General features: G+C 42.8%; 1 protein-coding gene across 1 annotated transcript; it reads right to left on the bottom strand.

The window, feature by feature from the left end:
- Window positions 1-1,375: 1,375 nt before the first annotated feature.
- On the bottom strand, window positions 1,376-27,370 carry LOC139450633 (cyclic nucleotide-binding domain-containing protein 2-like). Its single transcript, XM_071232419.1, has 16 exons — window positions 26,666-27,370; window positions 19,779-19,852; window positions 18,830-18,947; window positions 18,425-18,499; window positions 18,221-18,309; window positions 17,064-17,137; window positions 11,285-11,373; window positions 10,292-10,443; window positions 8,540-8,617; window positions 7,911-7,971; window positions 6,906-7,023; window positions 4,760-4,851; window positions 3,888-3,977; window positions 3,147-3,284; window positions 2,400-2,459; window positions 1,376-1,573 (listed from the first exon to the last, which is right to left on the bottom strand). The coding sequence occupies exons 1-16, from the start codon at window positions 27,368-27,370 to the stop codon at window positions 1,376-1,378; spliced, it is 2,211 nt and encodes a 736-aa protein (XP_071088520.1).

Genomic DNA, 27,370 nt, shown 5'->3' with positions numbered 1-27,370 from the left:
TTAATTCGCAATATATGTTTATTAATGTTTGGGGTTAAGGTTGTTGCTAGGTCTGGAAGTTTCCTTGTATGTAATCCCGGGGGTAGGGCAGGTAAGAATAGAGGTCCCCAGTAACCTACTGATTGTCTCAAAGGGACTAAATGAACGCTCGTGATGTCAATCACTGGATTGCCTGGTCCAGACTCGATTACCTACACACCGCTGTCATAGAGCTGGAAAATCAGGTTTCATATTTCCGGGCTATACCCCTCTTCGCCGGGCTGCTAGTGAAGACGTATTATGACGATATTCATATCCATAAATTACTTTTATTGGCATTTTCCGTTTTCTTGTAAAAAATAGAAAAAGAAAAGAACAGACAACGAATGAAATATCCCTGATAAGGATATAGGAGATGAGACAAACCTAGCACACATTATGTATATAACAAACATGTCTATGTACATATATATATCTACATTCAAGGCGATGACTGGATGTGTTACACGCATCATGATGGTGCTTTGATCTGAAACAGTCTAACTGAACATGTCACTAAATTATAATTCTTTCATAAATCATTTCATATCTGTAGAACATGACAATACAGAACAATTCTAACTTAAACCAACAATACACATACAGAAAGAGAGGCAATAGGCCGAGAAATGAATTTAAACTTTGGATTTCACGGACAGACCCGAACATGACGTTACTTGTGACGAAGCTTGTCATAAAAAGCGGGACAATAAGGCAAGAAAACATTAATTAACATGTGACCAAACATACAGGTAAAAGGTATCAATACTAACCAAATAAAATTATTAAAAAAACGAAACAATGAAAACACCAAGTACAACTCTAACCAAAATGGCTCACATACAAAAATACAAACTCTACAAAGAAGTGAGATCGACTCAAAGATCTGTTATTGGCAGCTACAACTTCTGGCCAAAACAACCTGACGCAGTTAGGTTAAAATATACTGAATATACCTATTTTTGATGTCCCCCCGGCAAGTATATCCCAGTATTACTGGCATCCATGCGGGATTAATGTCTGTCCAGGTAACATCTACACCGCCACACTAGAGGTACTTGTATGTCAGTAAGAGCTTTCAGACTATTTTCAGTAGTTGAACCACGCGACGTCCTGGACACGCCCTTTCTTAATATTTCTGTGCATGGATAACAATCAAACAAACAACAAGCGTCACAGTAACTTTGCCTGTGACGTCATATCCTGAATGTAAACGCGTGAGATGGCCAGTCTGTGACGTCACAGTGCTTACTATCAGTATGGGCTGAGATTGGATGACAACCACAAACAGAAACAACTGACTCGTGTCATAGCCTATGACGTCACAATGCTGAGGTCGTGTCGCCGCGGCAGCCCGTCACCTGGGCGTGGTGAGGTCTTCTATCATGACTTGCTTGTACAGGTCCCAGTCCACTTTGTTCTGCAAGTTCTCCTGGAACGTCTCCTCGGCTGGGTACGGCCTACACTGCTGGCGCACGGACTTCTTGACCAACTCGTTGGCGTGCTTGGTAAAGAATTCCTTGGACAGCATGATGCACTCCGCGCCCCGGCTCACCTACACACAGTGGCCTGAGTTGATGTTTGGTTTAAACATATTTTTATTTCAAAGAAATCTGGATAGGTAAACAAGCAAACTTGCTTATGTAAATACCTCTCCAGGTAATAACTTCAAAACAGCTGGTTATATACAAGATAGTGCTAAACATAAATATACAAAATGCTCAAATGGACTACATGAAGCCGATATATTGAAGTCAGTGGTGTCTGTGAAATACACAAATGCAGGTTTCCTTTATTATATGCATGAAATAAAAGATACTCTATCTTTTGCTTTTGACAATGAAGTAGTAAACTGATTGAAGGACATCCATGTTTGTAGAACTGCTGACTGAACGATTGCCATGGTCTGGAAGGTAATTCAAGGTATCGACGTTTACTACAATATCTGAAAAACTGTCGGACCTACTCCAGTCAAAGTTGGTATGAAATTATTAAACAGTCATACATAACTGGATATTACATTTAAAGACAACCGGTGCATGAATAAAATATATGTCTATTTAGCTACCACTATATTTCATCAACAACCAGACCTGTTCGTCACGGTTGGAACGAGCATTCATTGAAACAGCCATCTGCATAATGCTACCCCTGCGTCACAGGGCCATATGACACAGCTGAACCAATCAACTCAACTCGAAAGGGTGCACGGGAATCACGAACGTTGAGACGCCCAACGCTAACACCGTATTCGTGCGTGCGTGATTCCCGTGCACCCTTTCGAGTCATATGGCCCTGTGACGCAGGGCTGGCCGTTACGTAACTGAAATAACGTTCTTAGTGGCGTTATACTCACTCACTCACTTCCCAACTCAACTCACCAGACTGACTGATGTAGAAGGCCTCTCGATGTCGTCATCAAACTGAATGCTTGTTAGGCCCTGAAGATATAGGATGGAATAATGGGCGAATACAACTAATCAGAAGTTAGAAAACGTGGAACGTATTCACAAACCTGTGTTAGTCCCGGAATAACAGGTTGTTTTGAAAACGATATTGCTGTAAACACGTTTTCCGGATCTTGTCTCAAATTTAGCCTCTAATATAGACTGGCTGATTATCTCAACCGTTTACGTAAAATACTACCTGTTGCCCGGGAAATGAAAGAGTCCATCAATGTGTCTTGTATCAGTTGAAGATGACATGTGAGCGGCATTTGACAGGCTGATACTGACGTATTTCAACTGTTATCTAACGTCTTCAGGCTCACATGCAACACTTATATGTCTCTGAGTTAAGTAATCCATCAGAACCCAAACTCATGACAAATCGGGAACGTTAATCACGAGGCTACAACCCGTGAAGATCCGGGGTAGAATAGGTCTTCAGCAACTCATGCTTGTCGTGAAAGGTGACTGACGGGATCGGGTGGTCGCGCTCGCTGGCTTGGTTGATGCATGTCATCGTATCCCAAATGTATAGAGCGATGCTCTTGATATCAATCACTGGATTGTCTGGTCCAGACTTGATTATATACAGACCGCAGTCACATAGCTGGAATATTGCTGAGTGCGGCGATAAACAACAAACAGACAACAACCACGGGGCTACTTGTTGAGTGTACTCACAAAGGAGTCTCTGGGCTTGAGATGATCCACTTGGACAAAGAGTGGGCCTGTGTTTGTGTCCTTGACCTCTACCGGAGGAGGTGGAGGGGGGAGGTTCTTCTTGGGGATCTCGTACAGCCTTCTCCTCTCTGTGACGGACTGGAGGAACAAGTCAGATTGCAGGAATGAAAGTCAGTTGGATGGGATCCACACATAAGTGAGTGCAGCTGTACCAATGCCCCAGCCATATCACGTCGAAAGACGTCACAAATGGGTTTTCAACACTGTACACATATTGGTAACCGAACAGGTGTTTCGCGTGACGAGCGAGTGCTTTAACCACTAGCTTCCCATGACGGGCGAACACGTTGTTTATCAGTAATCCAGTTGTCTAATTTCAATGTTTCCCATTAGCTGAGATATTCATAAACACAAAGGGAGAACGGGTGGCCCATTTGTTAAGGCCCGGAATTTGCTGTGCAGAGTTGCGTCCCATACGCGTTGCAGAAATGTGATCGCGGGTTCGAATTCCAGATTCATCCAAATTATGCTGATTTTTTGTCAGCACCGTGCTTGTGGGTGTCGCCTAAGTAGGAAGCGTCAAAGATGTGCATCACGTCGGGCTTTTCTCCCACATCAAGCTGACACGCTGTGACATAACTGGAATAGTGTTGAAAGCGGGGTTACACCAAACTCTCTCACTCAGTCCTAAAACTATAACTCATCATCAGCTGGTCACCGCGAACCAGTCATGCTACTCACAAAGTGCGCCTTCCTCGTGTCCGGTCGCTGCATGTACTTGAACTTGGAGAACCTCACCTGGCCCGGATGTGCCGTGTTCTCCTTGTTGCCCTGGTAACACGTCATACGTCGATAGTGTCATTCTCTAACTAGCAAACCTTTTTTTCTTATCATCGCAACATATTATCAAAAAACAAAACAAAACATATGCAATTACAGTATTTCCTAATTAATTATTAACAAAATGTATTTAAATATTGACTGAGTGTATAAGTGTACATATTGCTTCTGTGGTCTTCTACCAATATTCTTTACGGCCACACTATGGTTCTCAAGAATAATAAAACAAATCTATTTGGGAGTTGTTGTTTTTAAGCCCTAGGTATGCCCTATATTTAAATTATCTTTTGAAATATTTTATTAATACAGTTCCTTGTTTAAAACGTCTTCTAGGATACGATTACGGTGAAATCCCGTTTATCCGGACGGTTTCCAACGACAGCGTTTGGATTAACAAATATCCTGATGAACAAATTAAGGTACTTAAGATATTTCCCCTTTTATTATTTTCAGACCTTCCCGACATTAGTCACCCCGTCCTCGGAAATACAGTCTACCTCTATACTATTATGATAAATATCTACACCAAAGCTTCCCCCGAAGTGACGTCACCATATCCCTATCAACCTATGAGTGTTATCTTATTGGACGGTTAGGTGTAGCGACATGGTAGCAAGGGTCCAGTGTATTTACCAAACTAGAATGGAAGCGTGATACTCTGGATTATCGCGGATGCATGGTTTTCCGGACTACCGAAGCTGTATTGTTTACAGCATGCATCTGAATGCCTCTCGGTTTAAACTTGAGCTGTCGGCTAGCTATGAGGCTCTTACCGCGGCATCTTCAGCATCTTTGGCGTCAGTCGGTGGCATCGGTTTGGGCAACGCCCTTTTCCTCCTCTTGAGACCCGTATCCACCCTGGCTCCTGCAGAGAACACACACATAGTCAGACCCGGAATACCCTGTACGTCAGTACAAAACACGGTCGTCCTCTGCGACTTTGTTCGTTTGTTGTTTAAACGCCGAACTCCGCAATATTCCAGCTTTATGATGGCGGCATATAAATGATCGAGTCTTGACCAAACAAACCAGTGATTGACATTGTGAGCAACGATCCAGGCTGTCGGGGTACAATGGCATGCTTATTAGCGAGATCTGACCACCGTATGCATAACATCGCCGCCTAAGACCAGCATAGGTTGCTGGGGATCAACTCCGGCCTCCCCACGGGTCCCCATCACCAGAGTGCGATAGCTTCAAGATGAGAGGCTTAGTTTTCAGTTGATCAGAGACCCAAATATGTTATAAATTACATGACAGTACCAATATGGTGACCGAAAATGAAAACACGAAATGAGGCCTGGATGATATAATCCGAAATCAGGAGTCTACCCGAGCCGGTCTGTCATGTTGGCGTGACACGTGAGTCTCTCATGCAGGCGTGACACGTGACTATGTCACGCCACTTCGGTTGGGCACGAGATACCAATCTCAATAAAATCAGATTCGTTTCTTTTCTGTTACGATACCTTTTCACGCACAGGCACCGTATCTGAGTACACGATCTTATTTTTGTGAGATGGCGAGATCCACAGCTCAAAACAACTTGGATAATATTGTGTGCACACTAAACAGTGACGTCAGTGTTGCGCTACACATTGCTTGCTGGTTTAGAAGCCAATGACGTCAATACCACACGTGATCGTGGCCATTAGTATTCGGTATTAAAACGACTTTGGTTGCTAAAACAGTACAATGTGAACTGTGAGTACAATGTCAACTGTGAGCACAATGTGAACTGTGAGTACAATGTCAACTGTGGGTACAATGTGAACTGTGAGTACAATGTGAAATGTGGGTACAATGTGAACTGTGAGTACAATGTGAAATGTGAGTACAATGTGAACTGTGAGTACATGGTGAACTGTGAGTACAATGTGAACTGTGAGTGCGTTAAGGGGATAGGAATAGGGGACCTGCGTCTAAAATTATAAAAAATGTGAAATGAATTTAAATCATTTGGAAAACAATTTGCATTTATTAGCAAAACATTGTGAATGAATGGTTAATCTTGTTAAGAAAATATCCCTACATGGTTTACGTACGTTTCCTATACGTCAACACGAAATATACTACAGGTACACCGTCAAGCTACAGGTACACCGTCAAGCTACAGGTACACCGTCAAGCTACAGGTACACCGTCAAACTGCAGGTACACCGTCAAGCTACAGGTACACCGTCAAGCTACAGGTACACCGTCAAACTGCAGGTACACCGTCAAACTGCAGGTACACCGTCAAGCTACAGGTACACCCTCAAGCTACAGGTACACCGTCAAGCTACAGGTACACCGTCAAGCTACAGGTACACCGTCAAGCTGCAGGTACACCGTCAAGCTACAGGTACACCGTCAAACTGCAGGTACACCGTCAAACTGCAGGTACACCGTCAAGCTACAGGTACACCGTCAAACTACAGGTACACCGTCAAGCTACAGGTACACCGTCAAACTGCAGGTACACCGTCAAACTACAGGTACACCGTCAAACTACAGGTACACCGTCAAGCTACAGGTACACCGTCAAACTACCTTTCTATGTAGGTTCTGTGTATCACGAGGGGCGTTTCTTGGAGAGACAAAACATTTCCTAATTATAATCCGAACTTCGGTTTCCCGTGGTGCCTGTCAATCCCTATATGGTCTGTGCGAATGTGTCTGCGTTTTGTAACTCTCCGCGTTGTTCAGTGGTGCATGTGATGTGTCTGTTCCTGTGTATGTGGTGTGTATGTCTGTCTGTGTGCTGCTTCCAAACACGTTATTCGCGTGTCACACCTACTCATCTACCTTCCATGTGGTCTGTGTGTGGGCATGTTCGTTGATGTTCGATGTATGTGCAAGATTCTAGTAATGGGCCAGCTGACATTATTCTCTGTCACACGCGTAGGTCTACGTGCATCCTAGCCTCATCTTACTCACGCTGTTCCCCCGTGACCAGGTTGGGGAGCTTCACCCCCTCGCTACACTCCAACTCCTTCTTGGGAATTCCGATTCGAGGGGTGACCCCCCGGAGATGCTTCAGCACCTGACAGGACCCCTGGAACCAACAATAACGGTACAGGTGAGATAACGGGTTTACACCTGGGACATACAGGAACGGTACAGGTGAGATAACGGGTTTACACCTGGGACATACAGGGACGTTACATTTGCGAAAGCACCTGGGACATACAGGGACGTTACATTTGAGATAACGGGTTAACACCTGGGACATACAAGGACGTTACATTTGAGATAACGCGTTTACACCTGGGACATACAGGGACGTTACATTTGAGATAACACCTGGGACATACAGGGACGTTACATTTGAGATAACGGGTTTTCACCTGGGACATACAGGGACGTTACATTTGAGATAACGGGTTTTCACCTGGGACATACAGGGACGTTACATTTGAGATAACGGGTTTTCACCTGGGACATACAGGGACGTTACATTTGCGATAACGCGTTTACACCTGGCTCATATGGGAACGTTACGGGTGAGATAACGCGTTTACACCTGGGACATATGGGGACGTTACATGTTAGATAATGAGTTTACACCTGGGACATACATAGATATTATTATACGAGCGTCATACTGGTTTTGCGAAACGAGACTCAGAATTATTGTATTTACAATAATGAGAGCGAGGGTCATACATGAATGTTTACACTGGTTTCGATAAATCAGTTTGACACACAAGCGAGTGTAATAATTTCTTTATTATCCATTACCCCCCCCCCCCCCCCCCCCCCCCCCCCCCCCGCCAAAAAAAAAAAAAAGAAAAGAAAAGAAAATACAACAACAAAAACAACAACCAAAAAAACAACAACAAAACAAAAAAACACACCCAAAAAACACCCCCCAAAACCAGACAAAACAAAAACAAACAAAATCAACAACAAACAAACAAACAAAACAAAACAAAAACTCACCGACTTGACGACATACAGCCAATCTGATACTCGGCTGTCCTTGACCATGACCACGTTCCGTCTGTGGAGAGAACAGTGGTACAGCTAGTACAACATAGAGCATGTTTAAGGAACAACAGAGCTCGCCATGTCATGTTTTTCGCCATACACTCATATATAACAGCATAAAACCGAGGTGTTCTGTTTACTTCAACGATAAAGCAGATCAGCACACAATCCAAGAAGTGTTTCTCTGAAACCACTGGTTTGTAAATCTAACGAGTAAACATGGCCTGTGACGTCAGCGTCTATTTCACTTACCAGTCAGGTTTTTCTAAATCATTCAGGACATACCCTTGAGCTATGTGAAGCACTCACTGTCATAGCATCATCATAGAGATTAACTGCAACTAAATTAACTGGATTGGATTTGACCAAACAATTACAAAACGTATCAAAACGTCACGAGGCTGAAAACAGTCGCCGACACACTGTAAACTTAACGTCCAAAACACAACCTTGATACCCCTATCAAATACACCAGTTTCAGTTTTAACCATCGTCAAACATGGGTGTATAACTTCTTTTACCCGGCAGTTTGCATGCAGATAAATATACAAATGTATGAGTGAGTGTCATGGAGAACTTACTTGAAGAAATGGAGGAGGCACATCTCCGGTCTCTCTAGCAGCTTCTCAATAGGCCAGTCCTTCATGAACTCACACTGGCTGCAGAACCAGACACGAAGCAATTAGACACAGCCAACAACATGGGTATGAAGCAACTAGACACAGCCAACAACATGGGTATGAAGCAACTAGACACAGCCAACAACATGGGTATGAAGCAACTAGACACAGCCAACAACATGGGTATGAAGCAACTAGACACAGCCAACAACATGGGAATGAAGCAACTAGACACAGCCAACAACATGGGTATGAAGCAACTAGACACAGCCAACAACATGGGTATGAAGCAACTAGACACAGCCAACAACATGGGTATGAAGCAACTAGACACATCCAACAACATGGGAATGAAGCAACTAGACACAGCCAACAACATGGGTATGAAGCAACTAGACACAGCCAACAACATGGGAATGAAGCAACTAGACACAGCCAACAACCGAATGTACACCTCTTCAAGTTCTATAAATCATTAGACACGAGCGGCCCGGTCCTCTAAGGCAGAGCTACGTCCCTTCGGCACGCCGGACACCAATGATCGTGGGTTCGAATCCCGGTTCGCCCCGATTATATTTCTAGGTTTGTCAGCGCCATACCCGTGCTTGTGGGTTTAACCAAAGTGGTAAACGTCTAAGACCTGCATCACTTCAGGCTTTCCTTCCACATCAAGCTGATACGCCGTGGTATTACTGGAATACTGTTCAAAGCGGCTTTAAACATAACTCACTCACACACTCACAAATAAACACAGAGGAGATCACGGGTAAGTGAGGTGACACAGGAAAGTAACATCTGCATATCAAATGCTAAGCATGGGTTTCAGCAGTGTGGGGAATCGAATCTGGATGTCTGTGTTATCAAATATATAACCAATGCCAAAGGGACAAGGCGCGGTCGGGTGGGTTATCTCCCTTGTCACATGTACATTAAGACACACAGACGTGTTTGTACCTTGCTGTGAGATATGCCTGAATGCCAATCTCATTAAATCTCTTTAAAATCAGATCTTAGTTCTCGCTACCGCTCACAGGCCCCTGAAGCAGGATAGTGATATAACTGAAACACTGGACCCATATATATAAATAGACAAGGTACGTCACTCGCCACTTGCGCGAACTTCGATCAACCAATGAAATTACTGACAAGAAGTCGACATCAGAAGGCAGCTTTCTCGTGCTTTACGACACTAATTTCAAATTGGCGATTACGCTTCGAAACATATTTTGACAAATTCTCGATAAAAAATTGAAACCTGAACAAAAGAACATTCTGGAATGGCAAATATATGGTCTAGATTGTATGGATTCAGTCGGTAAGTTTTCGAGGTTGCATGAGTAGTAATCACATTCCGACTGTCACTTTCATGATCTGGTAAGCGACGCTCCGATTGGTCGGATGAAAGGTCGTTCTGATGTGACCACTAATGGGATGTTCTCAGATCTTTGTTCAGCGGTAGCGAGAACTAAGACCTGATTTAAATGAGATTGGCCTGAATGCCTGCAGATGTTGAATACAGCATTATACCAGCCCGCACGTATACCACTCGAAGTCCGGTATAACGATATACCGCTACAGAGCAGGTAACGTTATGGCCCCCGGACAACTATCTAATTTGGCTTTCCGCTTCTCTTGAACTACGAATAACAATACACGCACACGCGCAAGCACACACATTCATACACACATATAATTTATCTTCAAGCCGCTCACCTGACAAACTTAATATGGTCGGGAATATCATCCGGACCAGAACCCGCCATGAATATCTCGAAGAAATCTACTCGGCCAATGGTCAGCAGCTGGACCGTATCCTGTGACGACACAGTGGCTGTCCGTCGCGAGCGATGGAGTAGGGCCAGTTCCTAGAAGAGGAAACAACACAACATGCGAGGTGCGTCTCGCTAGGCCGCGATTCGAACACCTCACATTATGTGAAAATATCACAGTGCCACGAGGCCGACATTTGAATATATCACAGTGCCACGAAGCCGACATTTGAATATATCACAGTGCCACGAAGCCGACATTTGAATATATATCAAAGTGCCACGAGGCCGACATTTGATTTGTTTGTTTGTTGTTAAACGCCGCACTCAGCAATATTCCAGCTATATGACGGCGGTCTGTACATAATCGAGCCTGGACCAGACAACCCAGTGATTGACATCATGAGCATCGATCCACGCTATTGGGATACGATGACATGCATCAACTAAGTCAGCGAGCCTGACCCCCCGATCCCGTTAGTCGCCTCTTACGATATGCGTAGTCGCTTTTACGGCAAGCATGGGTTGCTGAAGACCTATTCTACCCTGTATCTTCACAGTACCGTCGACATCTGAATATATCACTGTGCCACGAGGCCGACATTTGAACATCTCACCTTACTAGGGCGTCGCCATCAGAATAGCTAACATTACCACATTTATGACATTTGAATTCTCACAGAACAACGAGTCAGACATTTGAGAATCTCCAAGTACCATGAGGCCGACATCTGAACATCTCCCATTTCCACAAGGCCGAGACACTCGAATACCTCACAGTACCACGTACCCGAAATTAGAAAAATATACGGTTTGTGACGTCACAGTGGCTGTTGCATAGTCGTCAGAGAAAGAGAATGGTTATGACGTCACAGTGGCTACTCCATAGTAATCAGAGTAAGAGCATGGTTGTGACGTCACAGTGGCTACAACTTACCCCGAAGCTCATCCCTTTCCTCATGATAGTGGCCGTGCGGACAACTGACCCCCCGGTCTTCGGGTCTCGGATAAGGATGGTCACGACAGCTGAAAGACAAATATCTTGGAAGTCAAATAAATATAGAATACTACACTCATTCTCGTTAGATACCAAATTTTACGAAACGAGTGGACTTTCTATGGTATCTGACCGAGCGAAAACAGGGCCAGATTCCATAGAAAGTTCACGAATTTCGTAAAAATGGTATCTAACGAGAATGAGTGTGGTATTTTATATATTACCTACGTTAAATATATATTTACGTGTAAATACATCACAACTTTCGTTCGTTGACACACCAAACTGAAACCGGTTGCAAAGTATGGTTGTGCATGAATATTGATATATGGTTCATTCTCTGCTATTCAACATAATTAATCAATAAGGTTCAATGGTTACAGAGCTAAATTTAAGTTTTCTCAATGAAAAGAGTGACTTCACAGATATTGTGAAGTTCTACTCCTCTATGAATGCGACACACCTAACTGCTTGAGAGTGTGATTGTTTTTACCATTAAATAAAAGTTCAATACCATGTCGATGATGTCATCAGCAATTTGGGAAACAATAGTGACCCAAATATGGTTTTAATTACGGTAACGTATCTGGCCATTAGCAATGCTTTAACTGGTATGACAAAACAGTGAACATATTGAGCCATAACATTAAAATTCAAATGTTAAGTATTTCTTTTATAATCACAATAGTATAAAATACTCACATCCTGGGATTCAAGATAGTAGTTTCGAAGGAACGTTATGCAAAGTCAATTATTGCAACGTATCTGGCCTAACATCTACCATTCCTAACGTATGTAACATGGCAACTGGAACAAGTAAACACAAATGAATCATTTTTAGGGACTTTGTATTAAGAAAAAGGTTGAAAACATTCTGTGCCATATTTAACAAAATAAGAGTCCTACACCACGCGTGTAACGTATCTGGCTGCGAAATCGATTTGTTCAATTCGGATTTACAAACTGAAGGAAGGATTCGAAATCTTCAGCTGACAATGTGCTGTATCTTTTTGACCTTCCAACAGGCAATGGCTCGGATACAGACATGATTATTTCACTAAATGGGATCCAGATTTCATCTGATTTTGAGGGCCACTGCAAATAGGTTTTGCCACTGGCGTCATGCTTGGACATAAATGTTATGAAAACATCGAGTCGGTCGCATCTACCTCAAGAACTCTACCTACATACCAGTGATTGTCGTAGGTAGCTGCAACAAACTCTCCAACTGAAGGAATGAATGGTGGGACAATCTCCAGATTGTTGGGTACAACATTATCTGATTCAGGAGCATCATCAGTTGAATTTGGTTAAATAATCTCATGATTACTTTCAATATCGTTGATGGTTTTCACTGGTTCAATCAGGGAACGTTCAATCCATCCTTGACATGGCGTAGACCAGTGCAAACATCTCAAACAATAACAAGACGTATTCCGGATGCTGATTTTACAATCTCCATGGTTCCTTTGAGAGGCTAAGTTGTCATCTTAGAAGGATACAACGACACTTCATCATAATCCTCAGGTGTGTAGAAGTGGTACTCTATTGATTTTTCATTTTGTCTTGCCCACTTGTAAAAGTCTCGACCATCTTGAATAGTTGTTTTTCCTTGCTTTATTGCTTGTGCTGCCATACGTTTACACGCGCTGCCAATGTCATCACATGGCCCTTTGCCATGGCCCGCCTCGAAATAATTCCACCTAGCTTCTATACCCAAAAAGTTCCAAATGCTGTGAAATGATGGTGAATATCAACCGGTTCCTGTACTGGGAAGAGGGACTAATTGTCCAGTAGTGGATCACTTTGGCTTTGCTGAATTTGATGTGAACATGTGGGACTAGCTTTCTCAATATAGCGAGTACAGCCGATGGATTATGATGACAAATGCATGATTGGTGTGCTCACATGCTCCTTGCATTGGTTTGTGGTAAATCTCTACTGGATGGATTGTTGCCACTGTCGCATTCCAGTATGCTGATTGAATCTCATAATTAGTTTGACATAGGACATTTTCTGCAAAGTCCATTTGGATGATAATGTGATCTTCCGGCAAATTCAATTTCAATTCATGCAGAGACTTATACTGATCAGCCACACGGGCAATATGTTCCAGGAACATCTGATACTGCTGTAACTTCATTTGAATAAATCCATCTTTGCTTGGAGAAACCCTTACTATTCTCATGTTTTTCTTGCCTCCAACCTCAACACTTCTCCATTCCTCATATTCAACTGGCACATCACCCTGAACACCTGTCAACATGTCCGTCATGTCATAAAGAGACACAGACCTACCAACAACTTCTGAGGTTTTGATACCCAGTGATAAGAGGCACTTGAGCTTTAAAGCCATATTCTGGTGCTTCGTGTACATGCATTTGTTCCTTGATAACAGAGATGTGACTTGGATGTGCTTTGAGCGCATCTTACAGAAAGCCGAATAGGATATCTTTACATCAGGATAGTCTGCCACGAACCGTTCATGTGTGTTACCAAGATAATCGTTCAAGATTCTTGTTTGTTTCTTCTCGCCATTTGATTTTGTGACATCCGTTTGTCTAGGCATACACCTACTAATCTCACCCTTCTCCAAAAAAGAAGTGATTTGATTTTGTAGTCCCTGGGGGGGGGGGGGGGGGGGAGGGGGGGGGGGGGGTAATCCCAGACTTTCTGATGTCATGTAATGTCTTGGACTTGGGAGTAAGAACCTCTTTATGTCCGAAGTACATCCAGGTACCATTTGTTTTTGCGCTTTAACAGTCGTTCATATCGATTTTGGAAACGCCTTGAACTTTTCTGATGGCTTCCAAGTTGAGATTTCAATTTACCAATTTCATTTCTTGTCCGTGCCGGTGCCTTGGATCGTCGCATATAAGTCGGAGATATCACAGGGAATGGAAGTTGCACAAGCAAGCTGTTTGTCCCCCATGATCTTGTCTGCGGAGATTTCAGAGTGGATGAAGTTGCAGACTGAGATGTGCTGGTGACTTCAGCCGATAGGGTTATATCAGTGGATTGAGGTGACCCATGTGATGAAGTTGGTTCCACAACACTGACTGCATTTGCAACTGCCTGCTTGCGCTTCTGCTTTTTCAACCTGTACCTCGTGTAGTACTTTTTATCTATGAGACGACGAGCTTTTAACTTCGCCTTTGACAGCATGCCAACAGGAACCCTATATTTGGCTTGTCGGAGCCTTTCCTTTTCCATATAATTCATGTCATTCTGCTTCTTGTGATCCCATGAGCTTTTTGAATCTCTGCACGTGACTTGCCCATGATTGGCCTGAAATGAACATTATATAGCATGACAAAATTATATAAAATCACCTAAAAATCATTTAAAATCCCAAAATCAATCGGTAATTGTCTTTAACCAAATACGTTACCAATGATACCAGATATGTTACCAGAGAAACCAGATACGTTACCATCAGTTGTCTATTACAGCATAACGAAAATGAAATTGGTGCATGTAGTTCAAGTTAGTGATGGGAACAGCTGACAAAACTATTGCAAAAGAAATAAGGTATGCCTTCCTTTCAGCGCAAATGAAAGATGCCATTTAGGTAGTTAAGATTAACATGGATACTTACCAAGCGTTGCCAAATTGTGTCTTGTTATTTCTATTGACAGCCGGAAGTGTGCTAGCAGACGACATCTCATCAAACCACGCTGCTGCCGAAACTGTATAACGCGCAAAATTCAAATTTCCGATTTTTGGCCAGGTTGTTACGTATCTGGTTTGACTAATAAAGAAATGTAAAAATATGAAATGGTCCAGTGGTCAGATATCTTTCTATGTTTAAAATAAGGCCAATGGTATGTGTAGTTATTCATTACATCTATTTGGTATTGTGGTAACGTGTCTGGTCAAAATCTCAAGTACCTTTCCTTTTCTCAGCAAAACATTGACCACCAGTGCTTTTGACCGCAAGCTAAATACCCAAGTGCTATTGCAACGATCTAGTCAATATTATAACCTACACAAACGTCCTATCAGCGTTATCCCAATGTTTTCATGCATTTCTTAACAGGAGTCTCAAAAAGAGAAACGTATCTGGTCGGGTATTTTAAGACATAGAAATTGAAGTGAAAGAATTCCAAACTTCGCGGATTTGCGGCTCAATTGTTCATAAGACTTATTTATTGCAATGTGTATCCAAATCGAGGTACATGGAGTCACAGATAATCAGTAAAATAATCCCACCAGGGTGTTTACGCTGTGATACATGTAACCGGCGACACGATTAATAATGAGAAATAAGGTTACGTTCGGTCATCATATAGCTTTCATAATCAATACAGATGGATTTTGATGTGCTCCTAATATATGTGTTACAATACACATTTTAAGAACAATTTGCCATGCATAACTCAGCGTGCATTGTTTTTTTGATGACACAAAGAAGCCAAATTATGTAAATATTCAAACTTAGTGGAGAATGAACCATATGCCCAAATATGGATATTGTTGACATACGCATTAACAACATGCGCTTGCAGTTGTGTTTGCAAACAACACAGCACCGCCGCTCAAGATCCTTTTGGAAGAAATTCTTCAACTAATTCGAAATGTTGAAATGTCACACGTGTGACGTACGGATTTAGTATCTTACCACCTGTATTTTTATCACGTGGGTAGTAAATCAGCGTGATGTTATTGTGTATATCAGCATTATATCATTATGTATATCAGCTTTATATCATTGTGTATATCAGCTTTATATCATTGAGTATATCAGCTTTATATCATTGTGTATATCAGCATTATATCATTATGTATATCAGCTTTATATCATTGTGTATATCAGCTTTATATCATTGTGTACATCAGCTTTATATCATTGTGTATATCAGCATTATATCATTGTGTATATCAGCATTATATCATTGAGTATATCAGCTATATTTCATTGCTTCCCCCAAACCCCCACCCCCAACGTATAATACGGGTTTGTGTATGGTACTCCAGCTGCAAAACCAGATATATATTTTAAATTAAAACTATAGCCTAAATATTGTTGTTTTGTTTTGTTTACAATTAATCTTGCAACAATGTATTCTTGTGTGCAGACAATTTGTATTCCCACGGCCTGAAGCATAATTATTTGTTTAATGCAATATCAGCGGGAAAATTCATTGTTTTCGATAAAATCACAGCCAAATGGTCGGTCCCTAACTAACAACGTATTTCTACATGCCCACACGCCACTGTTAATGAAGTGTATATATCAGGTTATAACTTAGTGTAGAATATAGAAACTCACATTAAAATGTCTATGCTAGAATAAGTGCACTTGGTGAGACTGAAGTTAACTCGACACTTAATCTATCACAGTAAGTACCTACCGCCTGTAAAGATTAACAAGACAATACAAGTTAACACACTGGTGTGACGTCATGACACTAAGGAACACAAGGTACACATTTTCCGTTGTGAAACATTGTTAGTCTTGAAACCCCACTTACTGTTGGAAGAGTTAATAAAAGATTAAAAGAACACTACCCAATATTTTTTATTCCAGACATGATATAATCTGGCCGTTTTCACTTTGAATGACGGTGTCCCTATTAACGAGTGTCTGTTGTATACAAGTCACTGGACCAGTGAAGGGTTGTAGGGACAAAGGTGTGTTCACGTGGAAGCACCTGCACGTGTATGGTAATGTAATCAGTTCAGGGGACAACAGTATTAATGAGGACGTGACCCTCACCTTGGCCGGATAATATGAAGTAGAAGTTTTCAGCGTAGTGACCTTGACGGATGATGATCCTCTTTGGTGGGATTCTGCAATTTTATACACAAAATTTAGATAACCAGTCCATAACAAACCTGTACATCTAGGCGTATAATCGACTTACATTACACATCTTTTGAAATACGCTCGTTACAAAACGCATGTAACACATCTGACTCGTTCAGCAATCTCTGTTTCCATCAAACACATCCATGCTATCATCGCCAGTCACCAGCATTTATCAAAAGTGTGTGAGTGAGTGAGTTGGGTTTAACGCCGCTTTTAACAGTATTCCAGTTATATCATGGCGTGTCAGCTTAATGTGGGAGGAAAGCCTGGAGTGATGCAGGTTTTCAGACGTTAACCACTTCGGTGAAACCCACGAGCACGGTTTTGTAGCTGACAAACCTAGAAACATAATCGGGGCGAACCGGGATTCGAACCCACAATCATAAGTTTCTGACGTGCTCAAGGGACGCAACTCTGCACAGCGGATCGCGGCGCCTTAGACGACTTGGCCACCCGTTCCCCTCTCAAGAGTGAATGCCCTGAGTGAAATTCAGGAAGTCCAGAGAACAGGAATGCCCATGAGTAAATGGTGCTGGCGTATCGATAACGTGCCGTCGAATACAGTGAAAACCTCTTAACCGGACATTCTCGTTCCTATTTAAGACGTCCGGATCAGGAATCATATGAGTAATGTCTCACGAATCATGGGTACGCACGGAATAATGTCCCTTGAATCATTGGTGCGGACAGAGTTATGCCAGTCAAACGCATTTGCGGTCTGATGGTGGGCCGATACAATTATCTGATACCGATATCAGCCAGCACTGCCGATCATATACCAGCATCGGCCGATAAGGTTGTGCTTGCTGGTCTATCACCATAGCAACAAAAGCTCTCCTCCCACAAGAACCATTTTTATTTACTTTTTTACACCAGCCGACTTGAAGCGGAGAAGAAAACTATTTTAAAAAATCATTTTTGGGGTGCCTTTTTTACTCCAACCTACCCACAGGTATTGTCCTGTACAAAATCCGTAAGAAAGTAAAAGAAAGTGTGGCCTTAGTAGGTGCCCGTTGTCATAGCTACACAAATATGGCCCTGTGAGGCGAGGATGGTGCACTTACACTTCATACCACGCCACCTTGGCCAGCTTCTCCTGCATGTGGAGGGGGTATTCAGCAAAGGACCGAAGACTCTGGAGCCCGAACATCGCCTGCCGTATAAAAAACGTCAACAACACTCAATTTTTATATTCATCAACTGTGGACAGGGATATGCTTATCATTCATGAGACGCCAGAATGACTTAAACTCCAAATGTACACTGACCGTCTGAACCTGCTCCGAGGAACGCTCATCTGACGGGAGACTGAGGATGTGTTTCACCTCGTTGCTGATGGAGATCTGGAAACACACGATATCGCCGGGCATTAGGGAATTAACACTTACCAAGTTGTCAGTATCATAAAAGAAACTGGTACACTGATAGATATTCATTTATAAAGAACAGTTTTTGTTCCCGTCATTCAACTTCCCATGTTAAGCAATTATTCATAAATAAAAGTGTGCACCGTATTCAAATTAGATTTGACCAACATTAATATCTAAAACTTGATGGATGACAGGAGGCTGAATGAACACTTGTGCACTGTGACGCACATAAACAATTCACTCTAAAGAACAGACTTTATAGAAACACATATAAATTGAAGTAATGCAAGGTGAAGGTCGTACCTCCTTCCTAGCCTTGAAGTAGGAGGGGTCGAAGGACAGGCCGGAGGTCTTCATGTTGCTGTCGTCGCTCTCGCCCCCCATATCGGTAAACGTCTGCGGACGTCCCCCCTGACCAGCCCTGGAGGGATATACACAAACTGAACGCTGTACATCTCAAATATGTGTATCCCCACGTGGTCACCATGTCGCCCATTTTGATTTAACCCCTACAATAACGTCATCTTAAATGCCTGTATCGCCGAGGTCACCACGTCATCCATTTTGAACTAACCCCTCCAATAACGTCATCTTAAATGCCTGTATCGCCGGGGTCACCGTCATCCATTTTGAACTAACTCCTACAATAACGTCATCTTAAATGCCTTAAAGCACCCGCTTAAGTCAGCGTGAACTACTGACAGGACGTGTAAGTAAGTCAAGTGATTGTTGACCTCACACAGGAGTACGTCCGAGTACACTGTCCTGGTTGAATTTGAATCAGGTCGTTCAAACATCATTTTGATTGTGCTGCTGACTCAAATTATATCATGTATGTGGTGTGCCATAGCGTTTTTTTAACATGAAAACATTTAAGTATTAAGTCAACAGAAAACCATATTTACAGACTGTTTATGTTTTAATGCACTATGCAGTTGCTTTATAGGGATCTAGCCAATAGGGTATGTTTGTTTGTTAACGCCGCACTCAGCACTATTCCAGCTATATGACGGTGGTCTGTAAATAATCGAGTATAGACCAGACAATTCAGTGACTGACATCATGAGCACCAACCAAGTAAGTCAGCGAGCTTGACCACACGATCCCGTTAGTCACGGGGTGTTTATATACACTATAACGCTGGTGTGTACATATATGATCGTATATAAGTCACGTGTTACATTCGGTCTTCCAGCCTGTGGGTATCGCTCGATGGCTTCCTGTAAATGCAACCACCCAGTCGTGCACTTACTTCTGTGATACCATGGATGCTATGTTGCGCATGATCATTATCAACTTCACCGCCTTGATGAACTTGTCCTTTATCTGCAACAGCAATGTGTGAGTTAGCCCAGAGAGTGTATACATTATTTCCCCGTAGTGGGTTAGCCCAAGTGTAAAGACGGTGTATACAGTATTTCCCCCTGGTAAGTTAGCCCAAGTGTAAAGACAGAGTATACAGTATTTCCCCATAGTGAGTTAACCCAAGTGTAAAGATAGAGTATACATTATTTCCCCCTAGTGGGTTAGCCCAAGTGTAAAGACGGTGTATACAGTATTTCCCCCTGGTAAGTTAGCCCAAGTGTAAAGACAGAGTATACAGTATTTCCCCATAGTGAGTTAACCCAAGTGTAAAGATAGAGTATACATTATTTCCCCCTAGTGGGTTAGCCCAAGTGTAAAGACGGTGTATACAGTATTTCCCCCTGGTAAGTTAGCCCAAGTGTAAAGACAGAGTATACAGTATTTCCCCATAGTGAGTTAACCCAAGTGTAAAGATAGAGTATACATTATTTCCCCCTAGTGGGTTAGCCCAAGTGTAAAGACGGTGTATACAGTATTTCCCCCTGGTAAGTTAGCCCAAGTGTAAAGACAGAGTATACAGTATTTCCCCATAGTGAGTTAGCCCAAGTGTAAAGACAGAGTATACAGTATTTCCCCATAGTGAGTTAACCCAAGTGTAAAGATAGAGTATACAGTATTTCCCCCTAGTGAGTTAGCCCAAGTGTAAAGACGGTGTATACAGTATTTCCCCCTGGTAAGTTAGCCCAAGTGTAAAGACAGAGTATACAGTATTTCCCCCTGGTGAGTTAACCCAAGTGTAAAGATAGAGTATACAGTATTTCCCCATAGTGAGTTAACCCAAGTGTAAAGATAGAGTATACAGTATTTCCCCCTAGTGAGTTAGCCCAAGTGTAAAGACGGTGTATACAGTATTTCCCCCTGGTAAGTTAGCCCAAGTGTAAAGACAGAGTATACAGTATTTCCCCCTGGTGAGTTAACCCAAGTGTAAAGATAGAGTATACAGTATTTCCCCCTAGTGAGTTAGCCCAAGTGTAAAGACAGAGTATACAGTATTTCCCCATAGTATGTCCGAGTATCATTAGAGGGATGGCGCGGGTTAGGGGATCAACACCAGGCTGAATACTGGTTCCGGGCACCTAAGGGACATAACTCTGCATAATGGAATGTGCAACAAGAAAGATATTCGTAATAGGTTAAACACATCGCAATATCGAAATAAGACTCTAAATGTAGCACGCAGTTCACTATGGCAGCTTAATTCCGGACGTCAAGTCGGCTTTGGTCTTGACGACCCTGATAATTATATCCTAATCGGATTCGTTCTTATGAAAGGTGTCAATTTTCTCCGTAAGGATGGAACATAACTAGACAAACATTTTATATCGCTCACGAGCTTCAGAAATTATTTACCTCCGTAGGCGCATGTCTAACAGTCACGTGGTCTCCAAACACGCCGCCATCAATCTCCCGCCGACTGGTGACTATGGAGACAACGTCATGCATAGATCTACACTGGCGAGCACGTCGACGTCCGTCACGAGCACGATGGTGTTTATCGTCACGAACATCATTCAACCCAACCCATTTTGCACTTGACAAGGGAGGTAATCTGTCTGTAGCTGAAGAAAATTCACTCGATTCAGAAAAAGAACTTTTATGATCTTCATCCAAGGAAGAGAACTCAGCTCCAACATATTCCCTTTCCGCGATTGGTTCTAGGAACGGTTCACGAACGGGTTTCCGTTTCCGTACTTCCGTGTGGTGAGACCCTTTTTCACAATCCGCATCCGGTTCTAGTTCCTCCTCCTCGGGTAGCTCATCCACGAATAGTTCTGGGTCTATGAAGGTGTAACTGTCGATGGAAGGCAAATACAAACTCATGGCGCCGGAGGTCTCCTTATTCGCACTCTCACCACGGGTTTACGGTTTCCTGAAAATCTCTGAAACCGTTCCCAATGACGCCATCTTGCACTCGGTTATCCAGCCGAACCTCAGCTCTCTAGTCAGCAGCCATGCCGTCCAGTTTACTGTGTAGCGCTGTCCAGACGTGGTCAAAGTTTGACCGTTTTGTTGACCTGGTTCAGTTATAACGCTCATCTGTTGATGGACCAGTGGCTTTCCTTGATGACGTTTAGCCCCACCACGATTCAGGGGTTAATAATGAGTCGTGCACGACGTCGACGGTAGGACGTACACGTCATGCTATACAACGCAGTGCAGACCTGAGAGAAAATCATTGAGAGGACATCTCGTCATTTACTACCACCACACTGGTATGTAGTGCATATACCAGATTATAGTACTGTCCTCTTGTGACGTCCACCTGTGTTTATGCACTATAACATATCACCGGTGCTGTTGAGTGCATGTACCAGCCAATGGTCCACTCGTGAAGTCCCTCCGGTGTTTCTGCACTATAAAACATCACCAGTTGTATAGAGTGCATGTACCAGCCAATTGTCCACTCGTGAAGTCCCTCCGGTGTTTATGGACTATAACACATCACCAGTGCTGTAGAATGCATGTGCCAGCCAACGGTCCACTCGCCACGCCCTCTCGCTTTCCCACGTATCTAACGCCAACGTTCACATCAAACAGAAAAGAACAAACATTTACCTCCCACTACGCCAAGAGAATGGGCGTCTTTACCAGGTGAATGGCGAGCCTCAGTCTGCACACAATGCGCTGGACTCGGTCAACAAGCCCTTATTAAGTTCAGTATCACTTGACTCGGAGTCCATAACGTACGCTTTGATACGCCGAAATAATGTGAATCTATTCACTTCTGGCCCGGCTTTGTGACGGCTGTGAAATGATAGAACACGTTTTGCAATGTTCCACTGTGGCTGAAAAACTATCTTGTTCTGAAACAGCCTTGTTGTCGTCGACTCGTGCCATTCTGTTCCCTGGTAACGTAATTCTTCACACACTGCGAAAAATGACAAGTGTAATAAATGGTCATAATATAATTATTTCGGGAAGCACAGAATCACTACCAGCCTAGGAGGTCGATCGTAAACTGTGTTTTTTTATGCATTATCGATGCTTGGCACTGTGTTATGATTCACTTTCATTTAAGTGTTCTCACGTCTTCAGGGCTACCCATTTACCACAGAAATAGTTTTCAACTAGCTAGTCCATTCCAACAGTTTGTGTGTGCACGGAGCGGCCGTGAGAGGGTGAGAGTTTGCAGAACCATCCCTCCTACCCGTGTCATTGGCGGCAGTAACTTGTGCAGTTTATCTGAAAAATTGTCCATATTGCCGCTTGTAACAGCCAATATCGATCCTACGATTAATTCACTCCGAACAATTCGCACATTCTACGACCTCCGTCCATCAAATCGGTATTTTTATGCACTGTGCGGAATTACAGGCAATAGGTGAGAGGTACCCTAATCTCCCGATTAGAGATATCAGGTGTGTGGCGTTACGACGGAATCACACAACGCATTGACGTAAGGTAGAATCTGTAGGTGTGTGGGGATACGACGGAATCACACAACGCATTGATGTAAGGTAGAATCAGAAGGTGTGTGGCGTTACAACGGAATCACGAAATGCATTTGGCTCTGTATTATCTCCATATATCCCTCCAGGAATATTGTCTATAGTTCACTGTTGGCCATGTAGTAATGTCTCTATATATCCCTCCAGGAATATAGTCTATAGTTCACTGTTGGCCATGTAGTAATGTCTCTATATTTCCCTCCAGGAATATAGTCTATAGTTAACTGTTGGCCATGTAGTAATGTCTCTATATATCCCTCCAGTAATATAGTCTATAGTTCACTGCTGGCCATGTAGTAATGTCTCCATATATCCCTCCAGGAATATAGTCTATAGTTCACTGTTGGCCATGTAGTAATGTCTCTATATATCCCTCCTGGAATATAGTCTATAGTTCACTGCTGGCCATGTAGTAATGTCTCCATATATCCCTCCAGGAATATAGTCTATAGTTCACTGTTGGCCATGTAGTAATGTCTCTATATATCCCTCCAGGAATATAGTCTATAGTTCACTGTTGGCCATGTAGTAATGTCTCTATATATCCCTCCTGGAATATAGTCTATAGTTCACTGCTGGCCATGTAGTAATGTCTCTATATATCCCTCCAGGAATATAGTCTATAGTTCACTGTTGGCCATGTAGTAATGTCTCTATATATCCCTCCAGGAATATAGTCTATAGTTCACTGTTGGCCATGTAGTAATGTCATATTGTCTCATTATGTCATCGACACACTAGGTATATTTAGAGTAAGTCGAATAAGTTCGTGTAAATATTTTGAATAAGGTCCACTTCATTAAAAGTTAAATCTGTAGGACGGCGTTGTGTAGACATGGAGTGGTGAGCAGTAAACACTCCTTTTCAGCGTGATCTCCCCAAATTTCGGTAAACCACGTTATATCCCCACGTGACCCTGGAATGAAGGACGTCGACACGTCAAGTACTCAACCCCGGCATTGAGTCAGCACTGTCACCAATGGACTTCCGCCACTTTTATTCACAGAAAGCCTAATCCCCCGGCTATCGAGCAACTGTGAAGACTGTCATAGAGGAGAACCTGCACTGCGAGGATCATCCAAGCACAGGAAGAGAGTCGTCATGTTGGAATAATGTCTTTCAAATAATAGCGACGTAAATTAAAGGATTGTCTTGATCCATCGAGCAGCTGGGAATTTGGATAATTATACTTAGTTAGACTATAGACTATGTTCCTGGAGGGATATATAGAGACATTACTACATGGTCAACAGTGAACTATTGAGTATATTTTTGGCGTGAAAACAGTTGAGTAATTGGTCAGTAGGTAGCCATAATCCCACACAGTTGGATTCTATAACGTCAAGCCATGCCTGTATCAACTATCACAATGATGCAGGTAAATCCAGTAGTTAATGAGGACCCTAGAGACAGCGTCTCCTTGATCGCTTGATGTGGACGTATTCCTACATGTATCACTATCTAGTCAACACGCAGCGTACCATAACGCAACAGTGTCCCTGGTCACGCAACAGTGTCCCCGATCATGCAACAGTGTCCCCGATCACGCAACGGTGTCACATCGCGCAACGGTGTCACATAGTGAGTGAGTGAGTGAGTGAGTGAGTTTGGTTTTACGCCGCCTTTAGCAATATTCAGGCAGTATCACGGCGGGGGACACAGAAATGGGTTTCGCACGTTGTACCCATGTCTGGAATCGAACCCGGGTCTTCAGCGTGACAAGCGAACGTTTTAACCACTAGACTACCCGACTGCCGTTCGTAGTAAACAGTACAGTTTTATTATATTCTCTTGAACGACATGAAACTTTGCATTGGTGGAACCCTGACTCGAGTCTCACAATGTATTACTAGATACGCAACTTACTCTAGCGGACAGACTGATGGATTGCCGCGAAAGGCAAGTAGAAAAAGATTGTGTAGATTTTGCCTTTTCATAGTAACGTGACTGTATAAAAAACATGTTTCAGTAGGAACTATATTGACTGTTATCACCGTCCGACTGATACACCACTTACATTCTGACATCATATGAATTAATGCGCACATTCCAGGAAAACTTGCAATGGTTAGGTTTAGGTAAAATTTGTGACATATTGGAAGAGATTTTTCGAGCGCAGAATTGAAGAATGACATTATATGATAAGGCTCGCTAAATACAATGTTTATTCATAGTACAGGATGTTTACTATCACGAAACACACAAGCGTGATAACCTCTATATATCTGTTGACTTACCAACACCAAACAAATTGTCAACAGTTCTGTTTCTGAGGTTGACGCTCTTCAGTACACAGATATACCAACCTTTATACGGACAACCAGAGCTGGGCGGAAAGTGTTTTCAAACAAATTGTGTACAGGTTAAATCCAACACATGTTGCTTAATGCGAAGATTGCTGTGAAGTAACTCGGCTTGGATTGGAAAACAACCGTTCCATGTTGAAAGTCGTGAACAGACTGATGAATACCTGTGCCTCACACCAGTTACATGCTATATTTACAAACCTTAGTTAATTTTCATATGAACTCGTAGTAAATGTACATAAACACAAGTATGTATTATAATTAATCTCTGCAATGGGTTCTCTTAAACATTCGCAGAGGGTAAAAGTTACTTGAGTATATTTAACTTTTCATTACTTCTCAGTCATTGTTACATGAACAATTATGACTTTTGATATGCTTGTTTGTTTGTTGTTTAACGCTGCACTCAGCAATATTCAAGCTATGTGACGGCGGTCTGTAAATAATCGAGTCTGTACCAGACCATCCAGTGAATATGATGTGGGGTGGGGTTTTATTTTTGTCCCTGCAATGCCACTGACAATCACAGACACCCTGTAGATTTACAGCCTTTACTCTGATATACGATGTTGGTATGTACTGAGTGTTTTCAATTTAGATCCTATGACCTTTCAATAAGCATTATTTATTTCACACACTCTGGGAAACTGTTGAATTTAGGAATCTGAAATATACGTAGTGTGTCCGCAGGATTGGTCTATGTAACCGTTGCTCGAGGATTACAATCTGAATTTAGGATTGGCGTCATTTAATCCATTACTCGTTTCTCTCATTTAAAAAGAGGGGCAAAAGAAAATATACCTATCAGATGATTTTATTACATGCTTGATTGTCAACTGAAAATATCTTAAGTTGGCATATCATATCCCAAACAAAGAACCGTACTGGAGTTTAACCAGTACTCAAAGAATGCTTCTACATGGTTCATTATTTAAAAACTTTATTTGATTTAAAACTTTAAAAAAAATAAAATTATATTCCACGTGATACAATAAGACAATGACAAATAGAAAACTCACCATCTTCGCTCGGACTTCCTTCGCCACTTTGTTCGCAGTGGCCCGCATGAGAGCAGTCGACGGGCGATGGCCAGCGAGGCCGGTGCTCCTCTTCTTGCTGACACTGATGCGGCTGTAGTCGGCGGAGACGCCGATAGAGTCGGGGCTGTCACTGTCCATTGAGGTCCCGCTCGGACTCGACACATCAACGGCAGGACGGACCTTGGCAGACGACAACGGAGAAATTGTCCCCAGCATCTCGGCTGACGGTTTTTCATGGATGGTCACACTCACGAGATCTGGGGACAAGAGCGCCGAGGTGGGTCGACTCTGAGGCTGCTCCTCCTTCGTGCCCCCCTCCACCTTCTTCTCCTCCCTCTTCTCATCCTTCTTCTCCTCATCTTTGCCCTCGCCCACTTTAGTGACGTCTTTTGCTTCTTCCTCCTCCGACGACGAAGAGGATTCGTCTGCAAGATCATCCAGTTCTTTAGGAAGGAGGTGTCTATAACGACGAAACAGACAAAACTCCCCTTTTTTCCTCTTCTTTTTCTTTCCATCATCGCGATCGGACCTTTCTGCTTTCGATTTGGCGTGGACGAACCTCTGCAAGGCATAAAAATTAGTGCCGGTGTAATTCTCAGGTTGGGAGTAATAGGCCAGGTCACTTTCCGGCGGATCGCTTTTGCCGCCCGACACACCAGCCGCAATTCCCTGCTCCAGACTCAT

This window comes from Haliotis cracherodii, unplaced genomic scaffold (assembly GCF_022045235.1).
Source record: "Haliotis cracherodii isolate W230 unplaced genomic scaffold, xgHalCrac1.p SCAF_8, whole genome shotgun sequence".
In the NCBI taxonomy this organism is placed as follows: domain Eukaryota; kingdom Metazoa; phylum Mollusca; class Gastropoda; order Lepetellida; family Haliotidae; genus Haliotis; species Haliotis cracherodii.
Note: the sequence above shows the minus strand (reverse complement) of the source record. Positions and strands in the feature narration are given on the sequence as shown.

Excerpts from the sequence above, each read along its gene's own strand:
- LOC139450633 (XM_071232419.1), bottom strand. The coding sequence starts at position 27,370 with ATGAGTCTGGAGCAGGGAATTGCGGCTGGTGTGTCGGGCGGCAAAAGC. Across the intron at positions 18,500-18,829 it reads ACTTCAAGGCTAGGAAGGAG|ATCTCCATCAGCAACGAGGT; the intron begins GTACGACCTTCA and ends GTGTGTTTCCAG. Across the intron at positions 11,374-17,063 it reads CTTCATATTATCCGGCCAAG|CTGTCGTGACCATCCTTATC; the intron begins GTGAGGGTCACG and ends TTTGTCTTTCAG.